This window comes from Cyprinodon tularosa, unplaced genomic scaffold, assembly GCF_016077235.1.
Source record: "Cyprinodon tularosa strain WSP-4 unplaced genomic scaffold, ASM1607723v1 ctg40, whole genome shotgun sequence".
NCBI classification, from domain to species: Eukaryota; Metazoa; Chordata; class Actinopteri; order Cyprinodontiformes; family Cyprinodontidae; genus Cyprinodon; species Cyprinodon tularosa.
This window is the reverse complement of record NW_024039119.1, coordinates 1489618-1514601: the sequence shown is the minus strand read 5'-3', so window position 1 is coordinate 1514601 and position 24984 is coordinate 1489618. Positions and strand designations below refer to the sequence as shown.

The 24984-nt window shown below is 37.6% G+C and overlaps 1 protein-coding gene across 1 annotated transcript in view; it reads left to right on the top strand.

The window, feature by feature from the left end:
* Positions 1-1500: 1500 nt before the first annotated feature.
* Positions 1501-24984, top strand: part of LOC119791816 (sortilin-like) — a 39824-nt gene continuing 16340 nt past the window's right edge. Inside the window, exons 1-6 of the mRNA XM_038298136.1 lie at positions 1501-1840; positions 17335-17397; positions 19107-19180; positions 19265-19367; positions 19488-19649; positions 19792-19865. Coding sequence (XP_038154064.1) covers positions 1610-1840; positions 17335-17397; positions 19107-19180; positions 19265-19367; positions 19488-19649; positions 19792-19865 — 707 coding nt within the window. The 5' untranslated portion in view covers positions 1501-1609. The remainder of the gene's footprint in view (positions 1841-17334; positions 17398-19106; positions 19181-19264; positions 19368-19487; positions 19650-19791; positions 19866-24984) is intronic.

The following is a 24984-nucleotide window of genomic DNA, read 5'->3' as shown; positions in this document are numbered from 1 at the left end:
AAATAGTATATGAAAATACATTTCTAGGTGTTAAAGGCCCCAAAGTTAGTTGGAAATCACATAAGAGTAAAGTATCTAAACCCAGAGTGATCAACTAATTCCATAATACAAATTCAGTGTGTATTCCTTATAGCTCCATATTAGCTCATACTGTGTTGAGATTTTGGGGTCACAGATCAAACAATTGCATCCCCATTTATTTACTGAGGAAAGAGAATATTTAGAATTATAAATAAGACAAATTATTACCACACACTATAAAATCACAAGTTTTAAAGTTTGCTGATCTAGTCAGCTTAATAACTGCTCAAATATTTAGAGGATGTTTCAGGTATGAGTACATCACTATCATATGAATCGAAGCTGCATATTCTACCAAATATAGACCAGAAAGGTGTTTTTAACAGTTAAAGGTGTCCAGCTGCCTCAGGATCAGTACTCTTTGCAGATCGGTTCTGATTTATAGTGAGTCTCTTCCTCTTTTGCAGTTAAAATGCTTGTGTCTGAAGCCTCCCTAAAATGTTCCCATAAGAAAAAAAGGTCAAAGTAATGTACAGTTTAACGAGCTGAACATTCCCACTGTAATGTGTGCTACAGCATTACATATGTTGGTAATTCAGTTACAAAACTACTAACTACGTATTTTTGGTACGTGAAACAAAAAACAGACTTAAACAAACTTGGTCATTTTGTTTAAACAGAGCGTATACAAAACAAAATTTTGATGCTTACAACTTACAATTGAAATCACCATCACCATTTATAAAGTGCAGCAGTGATCAGAATATAAACAGTGTAGAAGAAAAGGAAAACCAGTTTAAAGTCATGGTGCAAAAATTAAAGGTTAGGTTCAGCAAAAATAAATATGCAAAAATAGCTGATGACTAAAAATAGTGACACTAAAGTTCTTTATTGGACAGGGACCCTTTTTCTTGCAAATCTAAAGTGCCTCTTAAATTATTTTTAACAGTTTATTTGACCTTATCCTTTGCAAAGTAAAAAAGTAAATAGGCTGTTGTGCTCAGTAGGGTAATTTTAAAGATATTGTTAATCAAAATTGTTCTCTTTCGCTGACACTGAGTTTAAAACAAATTATCTTTGTCATTACACAGCAAAAACAGGAATGAGTGGTTTGCTTACATCATCACTGTTCCTTTATGTGGATGAATTATTACATAAAAATATCTCTCTCTTTCATTGCCACTGCTATGTTTTCCGAGGACTCGTAAACCTTTTTTTTTTTTTCATTTACTCGGCTGTTTAGCAATGAAAACAATCAACTTGTGTAAGGCCATTTCTTTTGGCCTCTTAAAGCTTCTTGGAACAACAAGCAGATTCACAGAATAAATCCTCCTTTAATGGATTGTCCTCCTGGCTGTTTGCGGGCTTTCCACCAGGGGGCAGGCTAACTCCCAAAGTAAGCCACCTCCCCGGCAGAGCTCTCGTCCAATCAAATTTCAGCTTGTTCTGGGTTTGACCAATCCCGTGCTGCGGCAAATGGGCCGTTATTGAGAACGCTTTGGGGGGACATGTGAAGCCAAGCGGTGGGACGGCAGAGTTTTCTCAGCTTCTCAGGCTGCGCGCTGCAACTTTTTGTTTCGTAATCATCATGATCTGCAGGATTTTGGTCTTCGGGTTGTTTTCGTCCGCGCTGGGCAGACATCTGCAGGAGGGAGACGGCTTGTCCCGTGTCAGGAGGCTGCGTGAAGAGGCCGGGGATGCTGGGGAGCCACATAGCTTGGAGAGGAGGGAGCTGACGAGGCGCAGCGCTGGGCTGAATGAGCGGACATGCACGGATCTCCGTGGAGTGGAGGCAGCGCTGCAAAACAGCACCAGCAATGTAAGCAACCCCACAGGGATCAGATCATTTCCTCCTCATCAAGCAGAAATATCATCAAACTGTTATTTTCACATAAGGAGGATGTGATTAGTTTAAATAACTTAAAACAAGCTTATAAACTTTATTGGTATGAGCAATCAGTTACAGCATAAATCTGCTTTTGTTTTTTTGGGACAATGTAAAAAAAGGTGAAGGGGACATTTTTTAATTAAAGTTTTCTGTATATTGATTTAGTTTGTTATGACTTAAAGTCACAAGTTCTGCATCATCAGAGGCGTAGCTAGAACATTTTTATAAGGGTGGCCAAAATGGATAGGCACCAGAACCTCAGGGTCAATCTACACCAGGGGTAAACAATTAAGATAAAAAAAAACAAAAAAAAAACAGTAAAGGTCCAGAGACATTTTTAATCATAATCAGTAAACAGAAACAGAATTTAACACTACTAAATAAAATTAGCATTATGCATTCATCTTATATATTGAATTTTTAAATAAAAAAACATAAAAAGATTTTTTCCCAATTTAAAATCTAAAGTGATTTTTGAAGTAGAGAAAAACAATCTTTCAGTTTAGTATATAGACAATTTCCTGTTTCACATATTTTTAAAAACACCTGAACTGACCATTTGTTATTTTTTCTTTCTTTTTTCTGGCTTAATGAGAACAGTGGGCTTTAGGCTGCCCTGCAAAGCTTTAAACCTGGTTTGAATGGAGACAAATCCATTCTCAAGCGCATATCAAGGTGCTCATTTTGAGCCTGGATCCATATTTTAGGCTTGTCCCGATCCGATCCATGTATCGGATCGGACGCCGATATTGGCAAAAAAATGTGTATCGGCAAAGAATGTAAAAATGCCGATCCAGACTGCCGATCCAGTTTAAAAAAAAAAAAAATCTGGTCCGTATTTTCCAGTTTCGCCGTTTGAAACAATCCATTCCACTATTTTGCGCCAGTGTTCCCCGAATCCGGTCCGTATTTTCCAGAACACCTTCAACACACCCACAGGTCTTTTTGGGTTTGTCTCCCGGCCTAACCATTAAAACAGGTGAATTGCAAGATAGCGGGGAAAATGTTTATCCTGCACGATGTGTAGATGGAGACTAGGTGTGGAGGACATTGGGGAGTATAAGGCATTTTTGTTTAACTATTATTTGCACAGATTTTTTTTAACAGTGTCTTTTTTCAAGAGTAGAGTCCTGATTCTAAGTTAATAGACTATTTTCCACTCCTGTCTGTTTTGCATTTTTATTAAAACTTACAGTAATATAGCACCTTTAACTGTTTACGGTTTTACTGCTCACTGTGCAATATTAGGTTGCTATTCATAATTTTGTCCAGTTTGTGTTTATCTCTTAATAAACAGGTGAGTTTGTTGTTACCAAGCATTGTGTTTAATTCAATCTCCCCTAATTCAGCTGGCTAGATGTTATCAAGAGTACTAAAACCCTTTTCAACATGAGTCTTACAACTAAGGCTAAATACTTTAAGTTAAACTTAAATACACTATATTGCCAAAAGTATTTGCTCACCTGCCTTGACTCACATATGAGCTTAAGTGACATCCCGTTCCTAATCCATAGGGTTCAATATGACGTCGGTCCACCCTTTGCAGCTAGAACAGCTTCAACTCTTCTGGGAAGGCTGTCCACAAGGTTTAGGAGTGTGTTTATGGGAATTTTTGACCATTCTTCCAGAAGCGCATTTGTGAGGTCGCACACTGATGTTGGACGAGAAGGCCTGGCTCTCAGTCTCCGCTCTAATTCATCCCAAAGGTGTTCTATCGGGTTGAGGTCAGGACTCTGTGCAGGCCAGTCAAGTTCATCCACACCAGACTCTGTCATCCATGTCTTTATGGACCTTGCTTTGTGCACTGGTGCACAGTCATGTTGGAAGAGGAAGGGGCCAGCTCCAAACTGTTCCCACAAAGTTGGGAGCATGGAATTGTCCAAAATGTCTTGGTATGCTGAAGCATTCAGAGTTCCTTTCACTGGAACTAAGGGGCCAAGCCCAGCTCCTGAAAAACAACCTCACACCATAATCCCCCCTCCACCAAACTTTACACTTGGCACAATGCAGTCAGACAAGTACCGTTCTCCTGGCAACCGCCAAACCCAGACCCGTCCATCAGATTGCCAGATGGAGAAGCGCGATTCGTCACTCCAGAGAACGCGTCTCCACTGCTCTAGAGTCCAGTGGCGGCGTGCTTTACACCACCGCATCCGACGCTTTGCATTGCACTTGGTGATGTATGGCTTGGATGCAGCTGCTCGACCATGGAAACCCATTCCATGAAGCTCTCTGCGCACTGTTCTTGAGCTAATCTGAAGGCCACATGAAGTTTGGAGGTCTGTAGTGATTGACTCTGCAGAAAGTTGGCGACCTCTTCGCACTATGCGCGTCAGCATCCGCTGACCCCGCTCCGTCAGTTTACGTGGCCTACCTCTTCATGGCTGAGTTGCTGTCGTTCCCAAACACTTCCATTTTCTTATAATACAGCTGACAGTTGACTGTGGAATATTTAGGAGCGAGGAAATTTCACGACTGGATTTGTTGCACAGGTGGCATCCTATCACAGTTCCACGCTGGAATTCACTGAGCTCCTGAGAGCGACCCATTCTTTCACAAATGTTTGTAAAAACAGTCTGCATGCCTAGGTGCTTGAATTTATACACCTGTGGCCATGGAAGTGATTGGAACACCTGATTCCAATAATTTGGATGGGTGAGCAAATACTTTTGGCAATATAGTGTACATGCTCGGATAGGCTGGTATCGGCCAGTATCGGTATCGGATCGGAAGTCCAAAAACAATATCGGTATTGGATCGGAAGTGCAAAAACCTGGATCGGGACATCTCTACCATATTTATTGTTGATTCTGTTCATGGTGGAGAATCCAGCTTCACAGCAGCAGGTTGAGCCAAACATGCTCTAAAAGTTCAGGCTCCGCTCTGGTCCGACCAGGTCAAGATTCGCTATTGCAATCGCACCAAACAGGAAAAAGAACGGCGAGAAGATCCGGTTTGTCAAATTAAAATATAGTAACAACAGAACGGTAATAACTACAAATTAGAGCATAATTCTTATAAATTCAAAAAACTAACACCGTTCATTAAAAGATTGGATGCAAACTATTGGTCCTTCAACAGACCAGGAAGCAGATTTCTCATTTCCATCAGAAACCACACATATGCTGGATGCTGATGGGGATTATTTTAATATGTCATATTAAATTAAGCGTTAATTTCTGCATGTTTTGCTCCTAAGGATTTAGTAAATAATATTGTGCATGTGCTCCTCGAGCTCAGAGGAAGTCGGAACGTAGCAAGACGGAAGGAACAGCGGAGGCTATAGGCTGTACTTTGCGCAGGAGCGCGGCGGGGTGGTGACGGAGGATATGGGATTTCAGGGTAACAGGAGAAGCATCACAAGTGACGTTTAGACGCTGTCATTGGACAACATGTGGTAATTTATAAATGTTTTAAATCAGGTTGGGTCCGGATTAGCCAGCGGGTGGATCCGGACCACGCTCCGTTAATCCGTGACCTCTGATCTACAATTTTCCAACAGGAAAATTAATGAAAAAAACATCCATATTTTTTAAATAAAGACAAACTTTACTTTCCCACAGCCTTTGCTAACAAAAAGATGCATATATTTAAACATCCATGCTTTTTACATAAAAGGTATAGAGGATACAATTCTTTCAGGTTTGAGTTCTGGGGCGAACATCTTTTCCATTGTCATTGCTTACCTACTTTTATCAATAATCATCCTGCATAAAATTGATATTTATAAGTACTAATATCAACATAAATTGATTATTTAATACATTTTTATTAAAATAGTCATTTATCTATGATTTCACTAAAGACTCCTAGATGAATGCAGAGGCACAATTTTCTCTTTACCCCATAAAACACAAAATCTAGTTCTGAAAAGAGCAGGAATTCTGTACCTATCATCTTTAATGTTAGCACATTGATGTGCATGATTAACCACAGTGTTTTTGCTATCAAGTAATTATGAATATATAAAAAAAAATAGTAAGTAATATATGGAAAATTAAAATATTTTGAATATAATCATAATATATGATTATTAGGGGGGAAAAATGGTAGAGGTGGCCTGCAATTGGCTGAGGGTGGCCCCCCATCTATCTCCACCCCTGTACATAATGTATTTAAAAGCTTCTCTCAGATATAGTTTGGACCACACTGTGCATGTTGATCGTCTTATTTTCTCAGTGCCTTCCAATATTATTTATAGCCCTTTAACTTTCTATTATTCTTTCTTTTCTGCAGCTACAAACATTGAAGTATTTAACGTTTTAATGAATGTAACATTATTATATATTATTTATATATATATATAACATAGCCCATCTGTGGGTACCTGTATTACACTATGAACCAAGGACCACAGATTACAGGTCAGATGTTTACTTAATTAACATTCTGCTGTTAGCAGAACATCTACTAATTGTACGCTTTGCAAATGGTGCAGTACTAAAGAAAACTGTCTAAATACTTCAACAAGTCATTCAGATGAAACAGGAAACCTGTGTAAGAATGTGATCCGGTCAGAAACACAGTGGTAGCAACATCATGCTGTGGGGTGTGTTTTTCTCTGCTTCTTACAACCCTACACCTCTGAGCTAAAATAAGCAAAAAAAGTCTTAAATAAGTTAAATTTCCCTTGACTTGTCTTGCCTAATATATAAAAAAACAACAACCTTATATTTTCATATCTGCAGCATGGGAAGGCAGAATAGGATAGCCTGGTTAAAAAGAGAGATGGAGCAAGAGATATAAAATACCTTGTGTGAACTTATACCACTAATGGTCTCTAGATGTGCACTGTTGGTAAATGCATCACCCAGAAGACTAGAAGCTGATGTTTTTAGACTATTCCCATCCTGGTCGGTAGGATTTTGGACGACGAAAACTGATTTCTTTATGTAATTTCTTCATCAAGCAGAATCGGTTTTTAACTGAGCGCATTTAGTGATACAGAGGCTTCTTGGCTACCTCAAAGAAAAAAAACACCATTTGATGAGTCATTTTATCCCATAGCTGTTAGACGAATGCGAATGCAATGGAAAAATAACTGAATAATTGCCTTTTAGACACAGAGAAGAAAACAAAGGATAAACTGTAAAAATAGACTATTTCCAGTCTAATTTCTGCTTAGAAATCTGGTTGCATCTTATCTTGGAATAAGGCTCTTTAGTTTGAGGGTTTTAAAGTGAATAAAAAGTCAAGTTTTCCAGGGAAATAGTAGACAATGAAGCTGAAGGCAGAAAGACTTTCTTTCGCCATTTCCAGAAAACATGCTGTACCTGCACCAAATTGCTTCTTTTGTCAAGGTGTGATATATAAAAAAAGAAACTCACCAGACCCGCCAAAGATACACATCCATTCATGAAATTAACTGGGTTCCTTCATCCTCCCATTTCTCTTAGATATATGTGGTGGAATGAGGCTTTTTCCTTTCTACAATTTACCTTTTGCACATTTCACCAAGTTATTTTCATAAACCTTCTAAGAGATATTCAATATTTGGGTCATTAATATCTATTTTAGTAATGATATTTTGTTGAAAAAGGTTCTGGAGTTGAAGATATCTGAAAAACCCCAGTTATTAAAGTGATAATATGTCTTTAACCTTATAAAATCTTTCCATTATTAGTAAGTAAAAAATTTACTTCTTTTAAAACCCATTGTTTAAATGTTCCAACTATTACAACAGGTCAAAACTCATGATCAAATGCACACAATTGAATTTTCTTCTTTTTTTTTATCCAGTTTATATGTCCTCTCTTACCAACCCTCATATTTTTTATTGATTGATGACATGCAGGTTTTGGATCTTCTTTATATATTTATCCAAATCTTATGAGCTATAATTTATTGGGGAATCCTTCTACTGCGTGATCCAAATATTCTTCCATTTAGGAGGAAACTTTGATGAGTATATAATAATCTACATATATATACATATAATAACAGGCCGTTAACATAAGCTGTCTCAGCATTACATTCTGTTTGAAAGGACCAAGTAGTCACACAAAAACCCGGGGTACTTTCTGTCAGGGTTTGGTTAAGGCTTTGAGGACCCAAATGCAGAGGCGAGGAGGCAGAGGTGAGTTCTTGAGGATTTTATTGAATAAATGAGGCCAAAAATCTAAGTACAAATACATGGAACCAAAAACCAGACAACTTTATGGGAAAACTCACATGGGGGGCCAGGAAAAATCGAGGAACCAGCACTAAGGAACTGCACAGGAAGAATATATATGGGAGCCTGAACAAAGACTTGACTAATGAGCTGATTGGGAGCAGGTGTGAACAGAGGATTCTAGAAGGAGCTAGGGAAAAGGAGACCAACAAAAGAGGGCAACAGAGGGCCACCAATAAATACCTAAGAACTCAAATATATTCAGAAAACACAACAAAATAGGAATTAAACCAAAAAAAAAAAAAAAAAATGGATCAAAGTGAAACCGAATACTCAAAGGAAAACTTAACAGAACCAAAACCGTGACACTTTCTATTTTCTACGTTAAAAAGTCAATTCCAACAGTTGCTTCTTTACTGGCTTTATATATCAGGGAGACAAAGTAGTAAAATGTAAATACAATTATTCTTTTAGAAATAGTTTCAAAGAATCCACATTGTTTAGAGTATTCTTATCAGTAAACTAATAAGTATTTGATGACAACATTTCTAATTCGGGTCCAAGAATTCTTTTTAGGCCAAAAAGTAACCAATGGAAGCTGTTTAAATGGTGTTTGCACGACTGAAGAAAGCTAAGACCAAACAGGCATTAGAAGGTAAGAGATTTGCATGTAGGTGAACATGAATTTCGGCTGGTCATATTTTAAGTTGATTAATTTTCTGTAAATGTTCTCTGACTGATTTTGACGAGTGTAGGCGATCAGTTTGTTCCACTTTCCCTATCTTCACTGACGCAGGCTGGAGCTAAAATCCCATCTATACTTTTTGTAAACTGCTCTGATTTTTTTCAGATAACCAGAGGCTGAGATAGAGCTGCTGCCTGATTCCATTGAATTGATTATCATGTGTTTATGGAGTAGCAGTAGCCTTGTTGGATGGGATGTTTTTAATTTATCACCTACTGGTTGATTTTCTATGCCTTTTATCTTTTCTTTCAAACAAACACCAGAATCTATTTCTGTTACGTCCTTACTATAAGTTTTGATAAGAGAAATGTTTAGTAATTCAGTTTTGTGAGAGATGGCAGATGTTAAATCATACCGATTCAGAGAGATCCCAGAGATCTGCCTCCTCTCAGCTCCTCAGGGCCTCTCCCACCCTCCCAAACATTCCCCTTTCTTGTTTGTTTTTTCTTTCTCTCACCAACCTTGATGTCAGCTTCTCTCCCAGCCGGTGTCTAGCCTGAAGTTATCCGATCTGCTGTATAGATAACTGTTTTTACAGCAGGTACCCTCACCTAGTCCGGCCTCTGACTTATTTTCTGCAGTCTCCATCCTGATAAACAATGCTCCCTGTTTTGAAAGTCAGCCCAAGCTTTGGAGTGTTTATTTGAGATTCACTTTGCAGACTCTTACAGGTTTATTTTCTTTCTTCCTTCTTGTTTTTGCTCAGGGACCCAGAGTGGCTTGAACTCAGAACTTCTAGATGATATATATATATATGTGTGTATATATATATATGTGTGTATATATATGTGTGTATGTGTGCGTATATATGTATGTATATATATTTATATATATATGTATGTATATGTATATGTGTGTATATGTATGTGTGTATATATGTATATATATATATATATATATATATATATATATATATATATATATATATACATTCATCTTTTTAATCCATATTAACGTTACTGTAATCTTGGAATTAATCTAGATTGAATTCTACCAAGGGCATTCATGATATGTGTGTGCTACATCCACAATTTAAAATAACAGGTTTACTTTTTTGTTACTTTTGCAAAATCACATGTAATTTCATCTTCTTACTTAAGATTTTGACAGTTATAAATATTTTATTTGCTCATGCGTTACTGTGTTTTTGCTGCAGAAAATAGTGTCCCACTTCCATATATAGAAGTCCTACTTTAACCATATAGTTTCTCCAAAAATCTGACTTTGGGGCAACAGCGTTTGAGGATAATACTAAAATCTGTGTTTAGATTGTGTCTTGTGATGTGAAGATCCGAGGTTTTTAAAAATGTATGATATGAAACTCTAGTTTTAGAAATGAAATAGCCTAAATAAATACCACCGTAGCTACATTTTCAATAAGCGTCCCACTTCAGCCACATTCCCCTTAAAGGAATAGTACACCCAAAACATGATTAGCCTTTATTTTCTACTCACCCCCATGCTGAACAACACTCTGGAGTACTTTTTTGATATCTCAAATGCATCTGGAGATCTGGGAGGCTTCTTGCTGTCTGCTGACATTCAAATAATGGAGGTCTATGGTGCCCGAGGCAGAAGGGTCCATAAAAGTCCACAAAAAACGTGTCAATATTCCTCCATACTGCTCATCCAATGTATTCCAAGTGTCCTGAGTGGGTAGCATCCAGAATTTACTCGAAACGAAGTCGTTTAGAATGTTTTTAGAGCATAAACAGTAGTGTATAGGATTTCCTGAAAGCGCGTTCACGAGTCTACGGAAGCCGGCAGACCAAACCAGATGAAAGTGCGCATTCAGCGTCTGCTGTGCCAATAATGCAAGCGTAGAAGAAGAAATTTGCTGTTTACCTGTGCAAAGAAAGAAACAACGAAAGAAAAATGTCTGAGGACTTCAGTGTTGAGGAAGAGCATGAGTTCTTTGCCGAGCTGAATGCGCTGGTTTGGTCTGCCGGCTTCCGTAGCGTCATGAACGCGCATGTGCGCGCTTTCAGGAAATCCTATACACTACTGTTTATGCTCTAAAAACATTCTAAATGACTTTGTTTCGAGTAAATTCTGGATGCTACCCACTCAGGACACTTGGAATACATTGGACGAGCAGTATGGAGGAATATTGACACGTTTTTTGTGGACTTTTATGGACCTTTCTGCCCCGGGCGCCACAGACCTCCATTATTTGAATGTCAGCAGACAGCAAGAAGCCTCCCAGATCTCCAGATACATTTGAGATATCAAAAAAGTACTCCAGAGTGTTGTTCAGCTTGGGGGTGAGTAGAAAATGAAGGCTAATCATGTTTTGGGTGTACTATTCCTTTAAGCAATCATCAAGAAGCAAACATAATGTTGTAACCATTCGTGGTTTCATGGTGAAATGAAATTTAGAATCACATAACATAGCCTACCTAAAGCGAAGGAGTGAAGTTCCAAGCTGGCATAGATGAGGTGTATAGTAACGCCGAGGTAGTTATCGTTATAAACAGATGGCGTGCTGGTCATTTATTCTTCTCATACTGGCAGTTTGTAAGATGGGTCACATGTGGCCGCCTGGAGAATGAGATCAAGCCCATCATCTTCAACCACGCTGATGGGCTGACAGCATGTGGCTATCCACTGAGCTTGTTGAGTTTTCCATCGGGAAGCTTCTGAAAAATTCATTTTCCCTGGAGCAAACCCAGCGTGTATAGAGCTGCATCCATGTTAGCATGTCACACATCTAGATTAGAATAGAAGTCAACTTTATAGTCATTACACTGTCAGAAGCACAAAGCAACAAAATGAACTCTCTGCATTTAACCCATCCCCTTGGGGAGCAGTGGGCTGCCATTGTTTGATACAAGGTGGGCAGGATGGGGTTATGGGTCTTTGCTCAGGGACCTGGAGTGGCAGTTTTTGGGAGTGGGGCTTGAACTCAGGACCTCTGGGACACAAACGCAATGCCCTAACCACTACACCACCCCTCCCTCATCTGATGCTGCAGGTACTTATTCATAAGAGACTGTTTCATTATTTTATTTACCTGATTCTGACTGTGGTGCCGATCTATGCAGATTGTCTGAGCTGAAGGAAAAATCAGTGCAGCAGGAAGGCCTCCTTAAAGACTATATCCTCAGCGTTGTTTAATGCACTTTTTTCTGGACAGAGAAGCGTTCGTACTCGTTTGTTCAATTAGTGGGTTTTATCAATTGAAACTGTTTCAAATGAACTAAAATAAACAACTGATGAAGTTTCTCTTGAAATTTTTCATAAATTTAGCAACTCTATATTGCATGTGTAGCTGTGTTAAATCATGTATGCTGTGCAACATCTTTGGCTAAACATAATGTTGTGCTTTTAAGTCGGTGAAGCCATTCAAACAATTAAAGGGGAATTTTACTTGCTTGCTTTTTGCAGAATAAATTTAATCTGACTCTTCAAGGCAATCAGACCCGCCACGCTCTTTACATTAGCTGCCTTGAGCACACAAAATCGCACATGCAAAATTATTAGATAAAGAAATACAAATAAGAATAAGCAGACTTTCAGTGCCAGATCAAAAACATTTTGTTCAGAAACACCTGATAGCGTGTGAAATCTTTTAAGCATATGTCAGAGCGACTTTACTTCTGATAAAGTTGCATTAGTGACCCACTTATTTTTGTATTTATCTCAACCACTACACTATCATATTTATAGTTTCTATCATCTCACTCCTTGTATCGTACTTAACTATTTCCTTATCAGGGCAAATGGGAGTTGAGGTAACCGTGGTTGGTTTGTTTGTAAAGCCAGATTAATGCAAATGGATAGCTTCTCTTGTTTTATGAATTTTCTGACTGATGATAATAATTTGGTTAATTCCAGTCAGCATTCCGCTCTGTCCAGGCCTGGTGTACACAGCTTCTAGTGTTAGATCACAGACTCCAAGCTTGACCTCTTGGTTTGAAGTTTTGTGTGTAAACAGCGCTAAAGCCGAATGTCAACGCCCACAGTGGAGGGAATAAGGACCTCATTGTGTTGGCACCCTGGCCTCTCTAAGAGGACATCGCCCACTCTCAGGGCGGTGGCGCCCTTGTACTGACCGTGGGAGTCTGCAGGGCCACATGTGCACGTTTGTTCTGGTGCAGCTGCAAGATGGTCACTGATCAAACGCTGCTGTTCATGTCTGAAAGCTCAGATTTTAATGTCAGTGTCGACAGAGTAGCTGCAGATAAAGGGGCTGGTTATCAATAAATGTGGCACAGTCCTGTACGAGTCATTTTGATCAAATCCAGCAGATTTAATTTCTTGCTGGGGTAATTAGTTTTAGAGCTCACCTTTGTGTAATTTAAGCTCAAATTAATAGGATCAGAACTTTTTTTGTTGAAAATACTGATGCATAGGACAGGGGTTAGATGAGACCAAAACCAAATTTATGTTAAGTGTAAAACAAACTACCACATGTCACCACAAATGCACCATCCCCAGCAGGAATAGAGGGATCAAGACCCGTCTTGGCTTCAGACTTTTTATTTTTTATTTTTTGGTCTCGGCCTCTGAATGTGATGCCTTGATCTTGAGCTCGATCACGTATTGTTCGGCCTTTAAAAATTGGATAGAGGCTGGTTTGAGACCCTGTAGTTTATTTTAAAATCAAACACGATTTAATGAAAAAACACACAAAACAAAATAATCAATTAAACTGAATGTGTAAAAAAGCAAAAGAAAAAAAAGTAATGAGAGCATAGCTGCAGGCTGCAATCTGAAGTAAAAAAAAAAAAAACTATTGTTACAGTGAACTCCTGTAATGTAGCACCAGATTAGTTTGTGTCATGTGATGCTTGGAAAAACAGCCTATTTGGGTTGATGTAGTCCAATAAGTTATGACATTATTGTTGAAATGCAAAAATTGATTTGCATAAAAAACTTAACATTAACCGAACACGATGTTTATTAATTTTTACAGTCTTTTTTTAAACAATTCATATGACATGGAAGCTAAACTGGTAAATTCAATATAGAAATTGTCTATCAGTGTGTGGTTGCATTCAATAAATAATCAGTTTATGATGATTTAAATACCAATAAGTAGTTTTAGTTGAACATTTAATCTGGTTTATTTCATTTTTTTGCTTTAAATTGTACTTTTTGTTTGCCACTGATCTTGGTGAGTCCTGTCTTGGTCTTGCAGGGTGTCCAGTCTTGTAATCTTGGTCTTGGAAGAACCAGACTTGACCCCATTATGAAGCATAGTATTGGTAGCATCATACTGAGGGGATGCTTTCCTTGTTGAAGGGATTTGGCCACTTATGGTTACTGCTATGGCGCAAGTAGACATGAAAAAAGGTCATTTTTTGTATAAAACTCATGTAATTAGCTGAGTGCATTTTTACTCACTTTTGGTAATTTTTTTTTATTTAGTTATGAGATCTACAACAAGATGTACCACTTTAATAAAAAGCACTTTTTCCAAATACTCCCTAACAGGTTTAAAGAGAATAAAGTAGGATTTGAAAGACAAAATCCGTGTTGATTTTAAAGAAACAGCTCTATTAACCATTCGTTTTTCTCAAAGACGTCAAATAAATAAACAGGAAGTCTCTTCCTAAGTGAGAAATTTGGAGATTTTCTACCAACTCTCATCTCCAAATCCAATATGGCCACTCCTGTTTAAATCGTAGCAGTAGCTCCGATGATTAACTTTTAACTTTCACTTCTAAATCTTTGGATGTCATTAATCTTTCCCACATGCTTCTGGGTAAAAATATTTTTCTTAAGTAGCCAAAGTAAGAATTCTTTATAGGTTTTTAAGACCATTACTGAATTGTGTAACCTTTATTTGATTTTTTTTTTTAAAGAAACAGCCCCCCTTTTGCCTACTTAAGATTTTTAATCAGAAGCTGTAAGGAACACCTTTCAATTTTAACCTTATTTTAAATTGGTTTAAAGATCACTTCAATAAGGAAACTGAATGTTTTTTTTTTTTTGTATGAATATGCAGTCATCAAGTTAGCCAAAAAAAGACTTACTTATTGGTAAATGTTTAAATTGGCAAATCAAAGTTTTATATATATTCATATATATATATTAATCTTTCTTGTTCACATTTATTTATTCAGGGTAATCCCACTGAGACATGGGTTCTAATTTTTATCATTTTTAATAGGTATTTGTTAAGGAATCAGGATAAAACATATCAAATTTTTAAAGTTTTGATCTTTAAAAAAGGTTAATGCGAGAATCTTGTCCCATACGATATCATCTTTTTATCCAAATTTTAATTAACCCTCTTCCAGACTTTTCAAGACTAGGTGAACCATGTAACTAGTGCTGCCCCTCCCTTACCTGTTGCTGTGCAATGACAGTCAACCTGCTAAAAGAAAATACCAGAATACCAGACAGATCTTTATCTTCTCTCACAAAAGGCACTTTTTGGAGAACAGATTTTGATGTAATGGTTGTTCTTAGGCCTATGTAAAGTCAAAATAGCAATAAATCCATGTGTACATAATTCTATTATAAACATAATCATCAATATGCTCTATTGTTTAGCATCAGTGAGTATAATTGTTGCTTGTCTTTGTTTTGAAAAGATCTTGCTATGCAAATCTGGCTTACGTTAGTAGTCTTGAAATATTCCGCGTAGTAATTTCTATTTTGAAGACTTTCTATTAAAGGTGAAAAACGTTTTTGATGTTTTTAATTCTACATCAGTCATTTGTTCTATATTTGTGAATGGTCAATAATAGCATTTAAATCATGTATTTATTTGAGAAAATGTACAGGGGTAACAAATAAGGTCAGATGTAGAAACTGGTCCACTAGAATTTCTTGTCCATCCATCAATCCTAAAATTTACAGCTATTTTCTTTTCCTTATGTTTGATCAGTATCGTGTTTTTTTTTCTCTGTCTCAGTGGAGCACACAGGGGGAAAAAAAGCTTTTGCTCAACTTTAAGTTGAAAACAGTGACATTTTCTGTCAGACTGTGCAGAGAGGGAACAAATATTAGTTAAAAAAATCTTTAATTTGTGTACATTTTGCTCAGATAAACTTCCTGTGCAGTTACATGCAGCTTGCAGTTAAACTGCTACAACTTACTAACTTCCTTACTCCCTGAAAAGACTGTAATTTTAACTGAAAGTATATTAAGTAACGTTTTTCTGATCTTGTGTTTTATTAACTAAATTCATGGATCAGAATAATTCCCACATGATCCAGTTATGTTGGCCTAATGTTGAGCTAATAAAAGCTAGAAAAACTGAAGCTGCCAGCTCTATAGCAGATGACTGGGAAAGAAGCGAGACATATTTACGACTGTAGCTGATGAAAAACAGGGAAGATGGAACAGATGGACTGTGGGACACTGCTGCAAGGTGATTAATGTAGGAGAGCTAGAAATGTGTGTTTGCAGAGTTGGGCGGAAGGGAAGCCGGCCAGTTTCCTTCAAGTCTGTTTACAAGGAACTTTCAGCTCGCAGGCAGCAGACTGTTAACTTCTGCAGAATGTTTAAGGGCTTTACAGACTCCTCTGGGCCTGTACCTACCTTGTAAACAGGCCTGCCTCATCAGCTGATGAGAGAAGGGAGGGAAACATAACAAAACAAACCTTGCTTGCATTCCAATTAGCGTGGGATGAGGCTTTAAAACCCACAGACATGAGAGTCAGAGCAAATGAATGGTTTGGAACATTGTTTCCTGTTAAAGCTGGGCTCTGAATTCTCTCCCTCTCTTGCCCGTTCTATTATTCCACGACTGTTTTTCTTTATTTAACTTCATTTTGAATCTAAAATCATGGAATGTGCGATGCATTTAAAACTTTAGAAGATAACATAGTTAACTGTTACAAAGAATCTAGGTGGAATCTTTTCCGATCTGCTCTATAATAGGTGTGCTCAGCAGTTGCCTTGTAGTCTGGTCTAATCTTTGTGATTTATACAAGAATGTAGGTCAGGTCACACAGTCAGTGTGCATCCATATGGCTGAGTTACTTTGGACAGTGCGGATGCTTTGTCCTCTCAGCTGGTGTAACCCGGTTTTGGTTGTGGTTTTGAGGACCCCAATGCAGAGGCAGAGGTGAGCTCTTGTAGGCTTAATGAAGTATTCACAAGCAACAGAGTTAGGAATCCAAAAATCCAACATGAAAATGTAAAACAAACCAGAACCATGGAGACATCAGGGGAAACATGCACGAGGAGGCAGGGAAAGACGAGGAACCAGCACTGAGGAACTGCACAGGGAGAGTATATATGGGAGACTGAACAAAGACAGGACTAATGAGCTGATTTGGAGCAGGTGTGAACAGAGGATTCTAGAAGGAGCTAGGGAAAAGGAGACCAACACAAGAGGGCAAGCAAAGAAAAACCTAAGAACTCAAATACACCCAGAAAACACCAATAACGCTAGAAAAAATAGAAAAACATGGATCAATGTGAAACTGAAAACTCACAGAAAACTTAACAGAACCAGGACCGTGACAAGGGCACACTCCATTCTCATACTTTTTTTTCTACATTTGACCGTTTGCTTTCTTCAGACAAAAACATGTTAAACAAATACTCGTCCTCTGTCTGCTTCCAGATGTTTTACCTTCTGAATGCTTGTTTCTTCTCTTTCAGTTTACGTTTAAGGTGCGATCCATGGGTTCGCTCTCGCTCGCCTGGGTGGGAGACAAATCAGGGGTAATTTTGCTTAAATGTGTTAATATGCAGGTAAAATGAGCTCTACTTTTGATTTTTGATGGAAGAAAAAAATAAATAACATAGATATTTTTTATACTCAATAAAAGTTAAAGATTTAAAAAATGTCTCTTAAATACAGTACAGACCAAAAGTTTGGACACACCTTCTCATTCAAAGAGTTCATTCAAGACTATGAAACATGTAGTTTCACACTGTAGGCATCAAAAAGGTGAATTAACACATGTGGAATTATATACTTAACAGAAAAGTGTGAAACCACTGAAAATATGTCTTGTTCTAGGTTCTTCAAAGTAGCCACCTTTTACTTTGTTTACTGCTTTGCACACTCCTAGCATTCAAGAGGTAGTCACCTGAAATGGTCTTCCAACAGCCTTGAAGGAGTTCCTAGAGATGCTTAGCGCTTGTTGGCCCTTTTGCTTTCACTGCAGTCCAGCTCACCCCAAACCATCTCGATTGGGTTCAGGTCCGGTGAATGTGAAAGCCAGGGCATCTGGTGCAGCACCCTATCACTCTCCTTCTTGGTCAAATCGCCTGGAGGTGTGTTTGGGGTCATTGTCCTGTTGAAAAATAAATGGTGGTACAACTAAATGTAAACCAGAAGCAATAGCATACCACTGCAATATGCTTTGGTAGCCATGCTGGTTCAGTATGCCTTCAATTTTGAATAAATAACCAACAGTGTCACCATCAAAGCACCCCCACACCATCACACCTCCTCCAGGCTTCACAGTGGGAACCAGGCATGTGGAGTCCATCTGTTCACCTTTTCTGTTTTGCACAAAGACACAATGGTTGAAACCAAAGATCTCAAATTTGGACTACGACCAAAGCACATATTTCCACTGGTCTAATGTCCATTCCTTGTGTTCTTTAGCCCAAGCAAGTCTCTGCTTGTTACCTGTCCTTAGCAGTGGTTTCCTAGCAGCTGTTTTACCACAAAGGCCTGATTCACACAGTCTCCTCTTAACAGTTGTTCTAGAGATGTGTCTGCTGTTAGAACTCCGTGTGGCATTGACCTGGTCTCTAATCTGAGCTGCTGTTAACATAAGATTTCTGAGGCTGGTGACTCGGATGAACTTATCCTCTGCAGCAGAGGTGACACTTGGTCTTCCTTTCCTGAGGCGGTCCTCATGTGAGCCAGTTTCTTTGTAGATCTTGATGGTTTTTGCGAATGCACTTGAGTCCCCTTTAAAGATTTGCCAATTTTGCGGACTAACTGACCTTCATTTCTTAAAGTAATGATGGCCATTCATTTTTCTATACTTAGCTGCTTTTTTCTTACCATAATACAAATTCTAACATTCTATTCAGTAGGACTATCAGCTGTGTATCTGACTTCTGCACTACACAACTGCTGGTCCCAACCCCATTTATAAGGCAAGAAATCCCACTTATTAAACCTGCTAGGGGACACCTTTGAAGTGAAAACTATTTCAGGTGACGTCTATTTCAGGAAGTATAATATTCCACATGTGTCAATTCATAGTTCTGATGCCTTCAGTGTGAATCTACAATTTTCACAGTCATGAAAATAAAGAAAACTCTTTGAATGAGATGGTGTGTCCAAACTTTTGGTCTGTGCTGTAAAGTAAATTAAAGTTTGCCGTTATAATGCAAAATACTCTAGAATAGCTATTTCTATAGATATAAATCAGTGTATGAGAGCCTTTTATTCCTTCCTTTCACAGGTGGTCTTGGTGCTGACCACATTTCAGGTGCCGTTTTTCCTGATGCGATTTGGCCAGTCTAACCTCTACAGGAGGTGAGGAATGGATTCTTTAATAAGGAAAGGTGAGTGTTTAAGTGTTGCTGTGTGGCTAAACTACAGTTTCTCTATGTGTGTCAGTGAAGACTACGGGAAGACGTTTAAGGATGTGACCCATGTGATCAACCACACTTTCATCCAGACAGAGTTCGGCATCGCCATCAGTCCGGATCATTCAGGGAAGGTGAGGCCATCATGTTTTCTCTAGATCTCAGGACAATGTGTGTCTAAAGTCATAGATTCAAATGATACTTTTCTGGATTTGCTGCACGTTTTTTTTTTTTTTTTTTTCCCCCGGATTCAGGTGATCCTGACTGGTGATGTGTCTGAGTACGGTGGCTTTCGACTTTTTCGCTCGAGGGACTTTGGCCTGACCTTTGAACCGACAGACCTGCCGTTTGTGCCCCTTATTCAGATGCTGTACAACCCCAGAGACTGCAACACCCTTCTGACGCTCAGTATCACGGTAGCAGCACTCAAGTCTGCCCAGATTATTTTGTTTTATTGCAGCTCAAGCTGAAACTCTGCTAAATCAGCTACATACTCTGAGTAATTAATCCACAGTCTGATCAACATTAGCTATGAGGAAGATTTTCTTTTCTACCCAGTTGGACCTGTGGCTGTCTGAGGACTTTGGCGCCACCTGGAGGAAAATTCACAAAAGTGTGTGTTTAGTCAGATGGTGAGTTAAGTCTCTCAAAATAAAACTTTTTACCCTAAAGCTACTGCAGTATTTCTCTCCATTCAAGCACTTTGTATTTATGTTGTTCGTTATTTTTGATTTATTTCAGTTTATTTACTTAGTACCAGTTTGTTGGTTTATGTTCTCAGTCATCCAGGTCATAGTCATTCCAAAAAACAAAATTAAAAACCATCCCCTCGACTTATTTTTCCAAGTTTGAAGATGATTCGCTTCCCATTCAGAAAGCTTTTTCAATTCAAAATGTCATCAATAGCGTTGAGTTCGATGTTTTATGATGGGCTACTGTATAAAATCTCAAACTCATCTTTATTTCTGACATTTTGAATTGAAAAAGCTTCCTGGACGGGAAGCGAAACATCTTCAAACATGGAAAGAAAGTCCAGTGGATTGTTTTTAATTTTCTTTTTTGAATTAGTACCAGTTTAAAATACAAATCAACAAAACAGCTTTTTACAGAGTTAATTCAATCAAATAATACAAACAGATTATAAAATCTTTCTATTAATAGAAAAACTTGCAGATTGCATCCAGTCATTATTGTTCAGAACTATCTTCTCCTGGAAAAGCTTGTAGAGTGAGTGTATAGTTGCTTGCAGTGGGTTGTTAACTTTGAAGCAATCTCTTCTACCAAGCATGCGTAAGGTCACAGTGGAGAGGAAAACTCTTTAGCGAAGAAAAAAAGGTACTAAAAAGGCTTGATGAAAAGTAAAATCTAGTGTCAAAGCATTTCCAGTTTTAGTTTCATAATTAAATTTTTCTGACATCATCATCCCTACGGCGGCAGCTAATAGTTATTTTAGTAATTGATGCATCTATTTTTTAGGCTCTAGAGGCCAGCAGGATCGGGACTTGCTACAGCTGGCATATGGGTTATGTGCCTACCACCAATTTTTTTTTCAATTAATATACTATTAAGAAAAGGAAATACTCTCAGTAAATTAACATTTCTTATTAAATCAAACTTTTGAATTTGGAGTAAAAAAACTTTTATTGGGTATTTGATATTAATTGCAAACATATGAATAATATACATTCTACATACATATATGTGTAAATATATATATATCTATAAAACAAAGTTTTTTTTTATCTTAAATGGGAAATGTTTATATTTGTTTATTTATTTGTTGTAGTTTCTTTAATCAAATGGCCTCTTTTAGAGTATGAGTACCGTTGCTCTAGGTCAGTGCTTCTCAATTATTTTCTGTTACTCCCCCCTAGTAAGAAGTAAAACTATTCGCGTCCCCCACTCCCCACCGTGACTATACATCTCTGCATAATATTTTATCCTTATTAACATTAAAGAAAAGAAAAAAAGAAAGACAATCTGCGGCTTGATGGTTTACTGAAGTAGGCATCACAAAGCTGGATGACTGTTGGCAATATTCAGCACGTTTTCGCTGAAAAAAACTCTAGCGGCTTATCAGCGTGATTGGGGTGTAACGTATTTAGATGACACGCTAATTAATTTGGCTTTATGCTTTCTGCTAGTGATGTTATGAGATGAGCCGAGGCTTCGAGGCGTGTGTCGAGTAATGGAGGGGGCGTTTCCCCGAAGCGCGTGTCGAGGCACGATTCATTTAAGGGGGGGGCCAACATTGATGATGTCCGAGGCCGCGCTACCGTGATACCACGTGAACGCTTCGTGAAGTGGTTCGGGGAGCGTAAGAATTTTGACAGGCATCTAAACAGCCTCAGTTTTCAGTCAAGATGTGGGAGTTTGGAGGAGAGTTGCTGTCAGCTGGATAGAGTTTGGATAGATTCTAAGAATAGATTGGTTGTTTTTCCAACCAATCTAGTTGGTTAAAACTAATTTGGTTAGAATAAACAATGTAATGATCAAAATCTGAGGAAACCACCGGAAAAAGTCAGTGTTAACACGTCACTATTAACTAGTATTTTCCTCCCTACTATGGTTATCTAGTATATTGGTGGCATTATCCGTAAGAGACAGGCTGTCCCTCTAGAGGTTGATGGTTCAAGACTTGTCTTTGTCTTTTGAAAGTTGCAATTAAACTTAATTATTTTGGCTGATGAGACTAATTTACATTGTTTTGCCTGAGTAAAAATATAGATTGGGTAAATTAGGTCGGTTTAGCCAAAAGATTGGTTGAACCCAACTTCCAACCCGATTAAAACCAAAAAAACGTGGAAAAACTATCATGTTTGAATAAAAATGACTAACACCTTTCATTTTGCTCATTATTGCCCAATTTGCGCAAACACTTTCACTGTCTGCTTGAGTTTATTTCACTAAAATGGCAGAAAAACTTTGCACCTTAAATGATTGTTCTAAGAAATTTTACACATAAAAAAATGACAGAAGATTTTATTATACACACCAACCATTAACAATTTCAAAGGAACCTAAAAGGGGGGAAAAAAAGAACAGTTGCAAAAAAAAAATCACAATTTTATTACAAACTGTAGTTCTGCTGTCCACCAGTAGGTGGTGACATGTTCACATGAAGCCTCATGAACTGTGGGGATCGTTTAACCAATTTGGCCAAATGGTTCAATGCCTCATGAGCAGAGATGGGAAGTAACGAAGTACAAATACTTCGTTACTGTACTCAAGTAGATTTTTCTGATATTTTTACTTTACTACTTATTTTTATGGCGACTTTTTACTTCTACTCCTTACATTTTTACACAAATATCTGTACTTTCTACTCCTTACATTTTTAAAAATTGGCTCTTTACTTTAGGTTTGAATCATTTCAATGGAGTTACCGTTATTATTTTTCACGTCATCAATACCAAATTCAATCTAATTGGATGGGAATCTACGTTGCATTTGACGCACCACTACAAGATGAATCGACAGATTCGGCGGTATTCATTCGCGGCAAATCATTGCAGCTAGGTGGCGGTGGCGTTATGGGCCTTTCAGACAGGCTGCGACGACCGCACTGCTACGCTGTGAAACCCATTCTTTTCAATGGCTTGCGCCGCGCCAGGGCGGTTTATCGCTGCGTCGAGCAAAGCGCAAAGCACAGCGCAGCATATTTGCTGCTGACCAAAAGCTGGAACAACAAACAAATGACTAGACCCGGCAACCCAGCCGGCGCAGCGCAAATGCGCTGAACCCCGCGGCCAGCGCAGCGCAAATCGCTTCCTATCTGAAAGGCCCATTAGCATAGTAGTATGGACGACGAGATGATTGACAATGAACACAACGGAGATCTAGTCCTATTGGCAGACATCCATTTAAAATGTAGGCAACGGCATGAAAAAAGTGGTTTCTACTTTTACTTTTATACTTTAAGTAAATTTACAAGCCTGTACTTTGTTACTTTTACTTGAGTAAAGAAGTTTAATCAGTACTTCCACTTTAACCAGAGTATTTTTTAACACAAGTATCTGTACTTTTACTCAAGTACGGAAAGTGAGTACTTTTGCCATCTCTGTTCATGAGGCATCACTACTTTCCGCTGTGAGCATTTTTAGACACCAAACTGTCTCTTCTCCAACTGTAGTCACAGTGAAGCCAAGCGCTAAATACGCATCATCGTATTTACTCGTCTTAGCTTTCGGGTGACTTTCTTTTGTCTCATTATCTTTGTCTCTCTCCGCTTTTCTTTTCATCCCTGTTAAAAACTTTTTCATGTTGGGGGTTGTTATATTGAATAACAGAGGCTATAGACAGAACGCAGTCGGAGCTTTCTGTTGACTCAACACTGCTAACCAAGGCAAACATGTTGTCTTGTAAGTTCTAAAATGTTGCACTGTTGCAATGACTTAAATAGTTGATAAATACAATTTTGATGTTAAGGCTATTCTAACAGGTATTTAAAAGAAAGAATGTCTTTTAAATTTCTTCTGAGGCCTTTAATCTTAATTTATTTTGTTGAGATTGTATGTAGCAGAAAATGATTTGTGGTTTTTAAAGTTTATCTTTACAAATAAAAATCTAAAAGTGTAGCCTAAATAAATAGCATGCTGCTTGATAGAAACCTCAAATATCAGCTCAAATGAACAACCACCATGTTGCATAGTGGTTGCAGCATTAATGTGATAATAACACTTAAACTTCAAGAACATGATACGCTACCCTGTGTTAGACATCACATAAAATGCATTGCTTATAATAGGAATTCTATTGCTAAGTTTAGTGGAACAAGTTTTAGTTGCAAGTTTGATTACTTCCCTTTGTAGCCGGGTCAGTTAAATACTGGCACTGTCCACTATTGCTTATTGCATATTACTTACTTTAGATCAGGAAATTAGAGTTTTCTAACTTTTCAGGGTTTCATTATATCACTAATATAAAACAAAATATGGAAATTATTGGCTAATAAAGAAACATTTTATTAAAATAATGACTTAGACAGATTTTATTTTTCATCTTGTTTACACCAGTGTAAAACAAAAAGAAATTTCGTTTGGAACAGCTCTCTGGACAGTTTCATGTTTTTTTAAAAGCGCAGCCTTGAAAAATAGTTTAAAAAATAATTAATTATATACATATATATATATATATTTAAACGGTAATAATGAGCCAAATATATTAGTTCTTTTTTAATTTTTTTTATAAAAGATTAAAATTAATAAAAGTCATAAATGAGGCCAAATAGTTAAAGCAACTTCAGTGAACAAAAATGTTCATATTCAAAACGAAGTGATACAGAAATATATTTCAGTATAACTTCTTCCAGCTGCTTTTCTTCAATAAAATAAGATTTTCTTTAATTGTATGTTTTGTATGTTGGAAAATATTGTTTACAGCTTAAAAAAACTGAAATATTCTCTTGGCTCTTGTACGTCATTTCATACCAACTTTATTCAGAAAGCAATTTTAACAACCATAGTACCTGTGTTGTACAGTTACAGACAATTTAATAGAAAATGAAAACGATAAAAAAAAAACATATAAAACCAATTTAAACATTCCAAAATTTAAGTAAAAATCTAAATCTTAGATGGTGTCTAAAGCACTGTATGTAGAAAAATGTCTCTCTACTGGTACAAGAAGAGATTTAGAGAAACAAATATTAGCACAGATGCTGACTAGTTGAAAGAGAGGGAGATTTATTTATTCATGTTGCGTCCTGTTTTGCAAACTTAACTCTGGTGGGAAAAAAAACAACAACAAAAA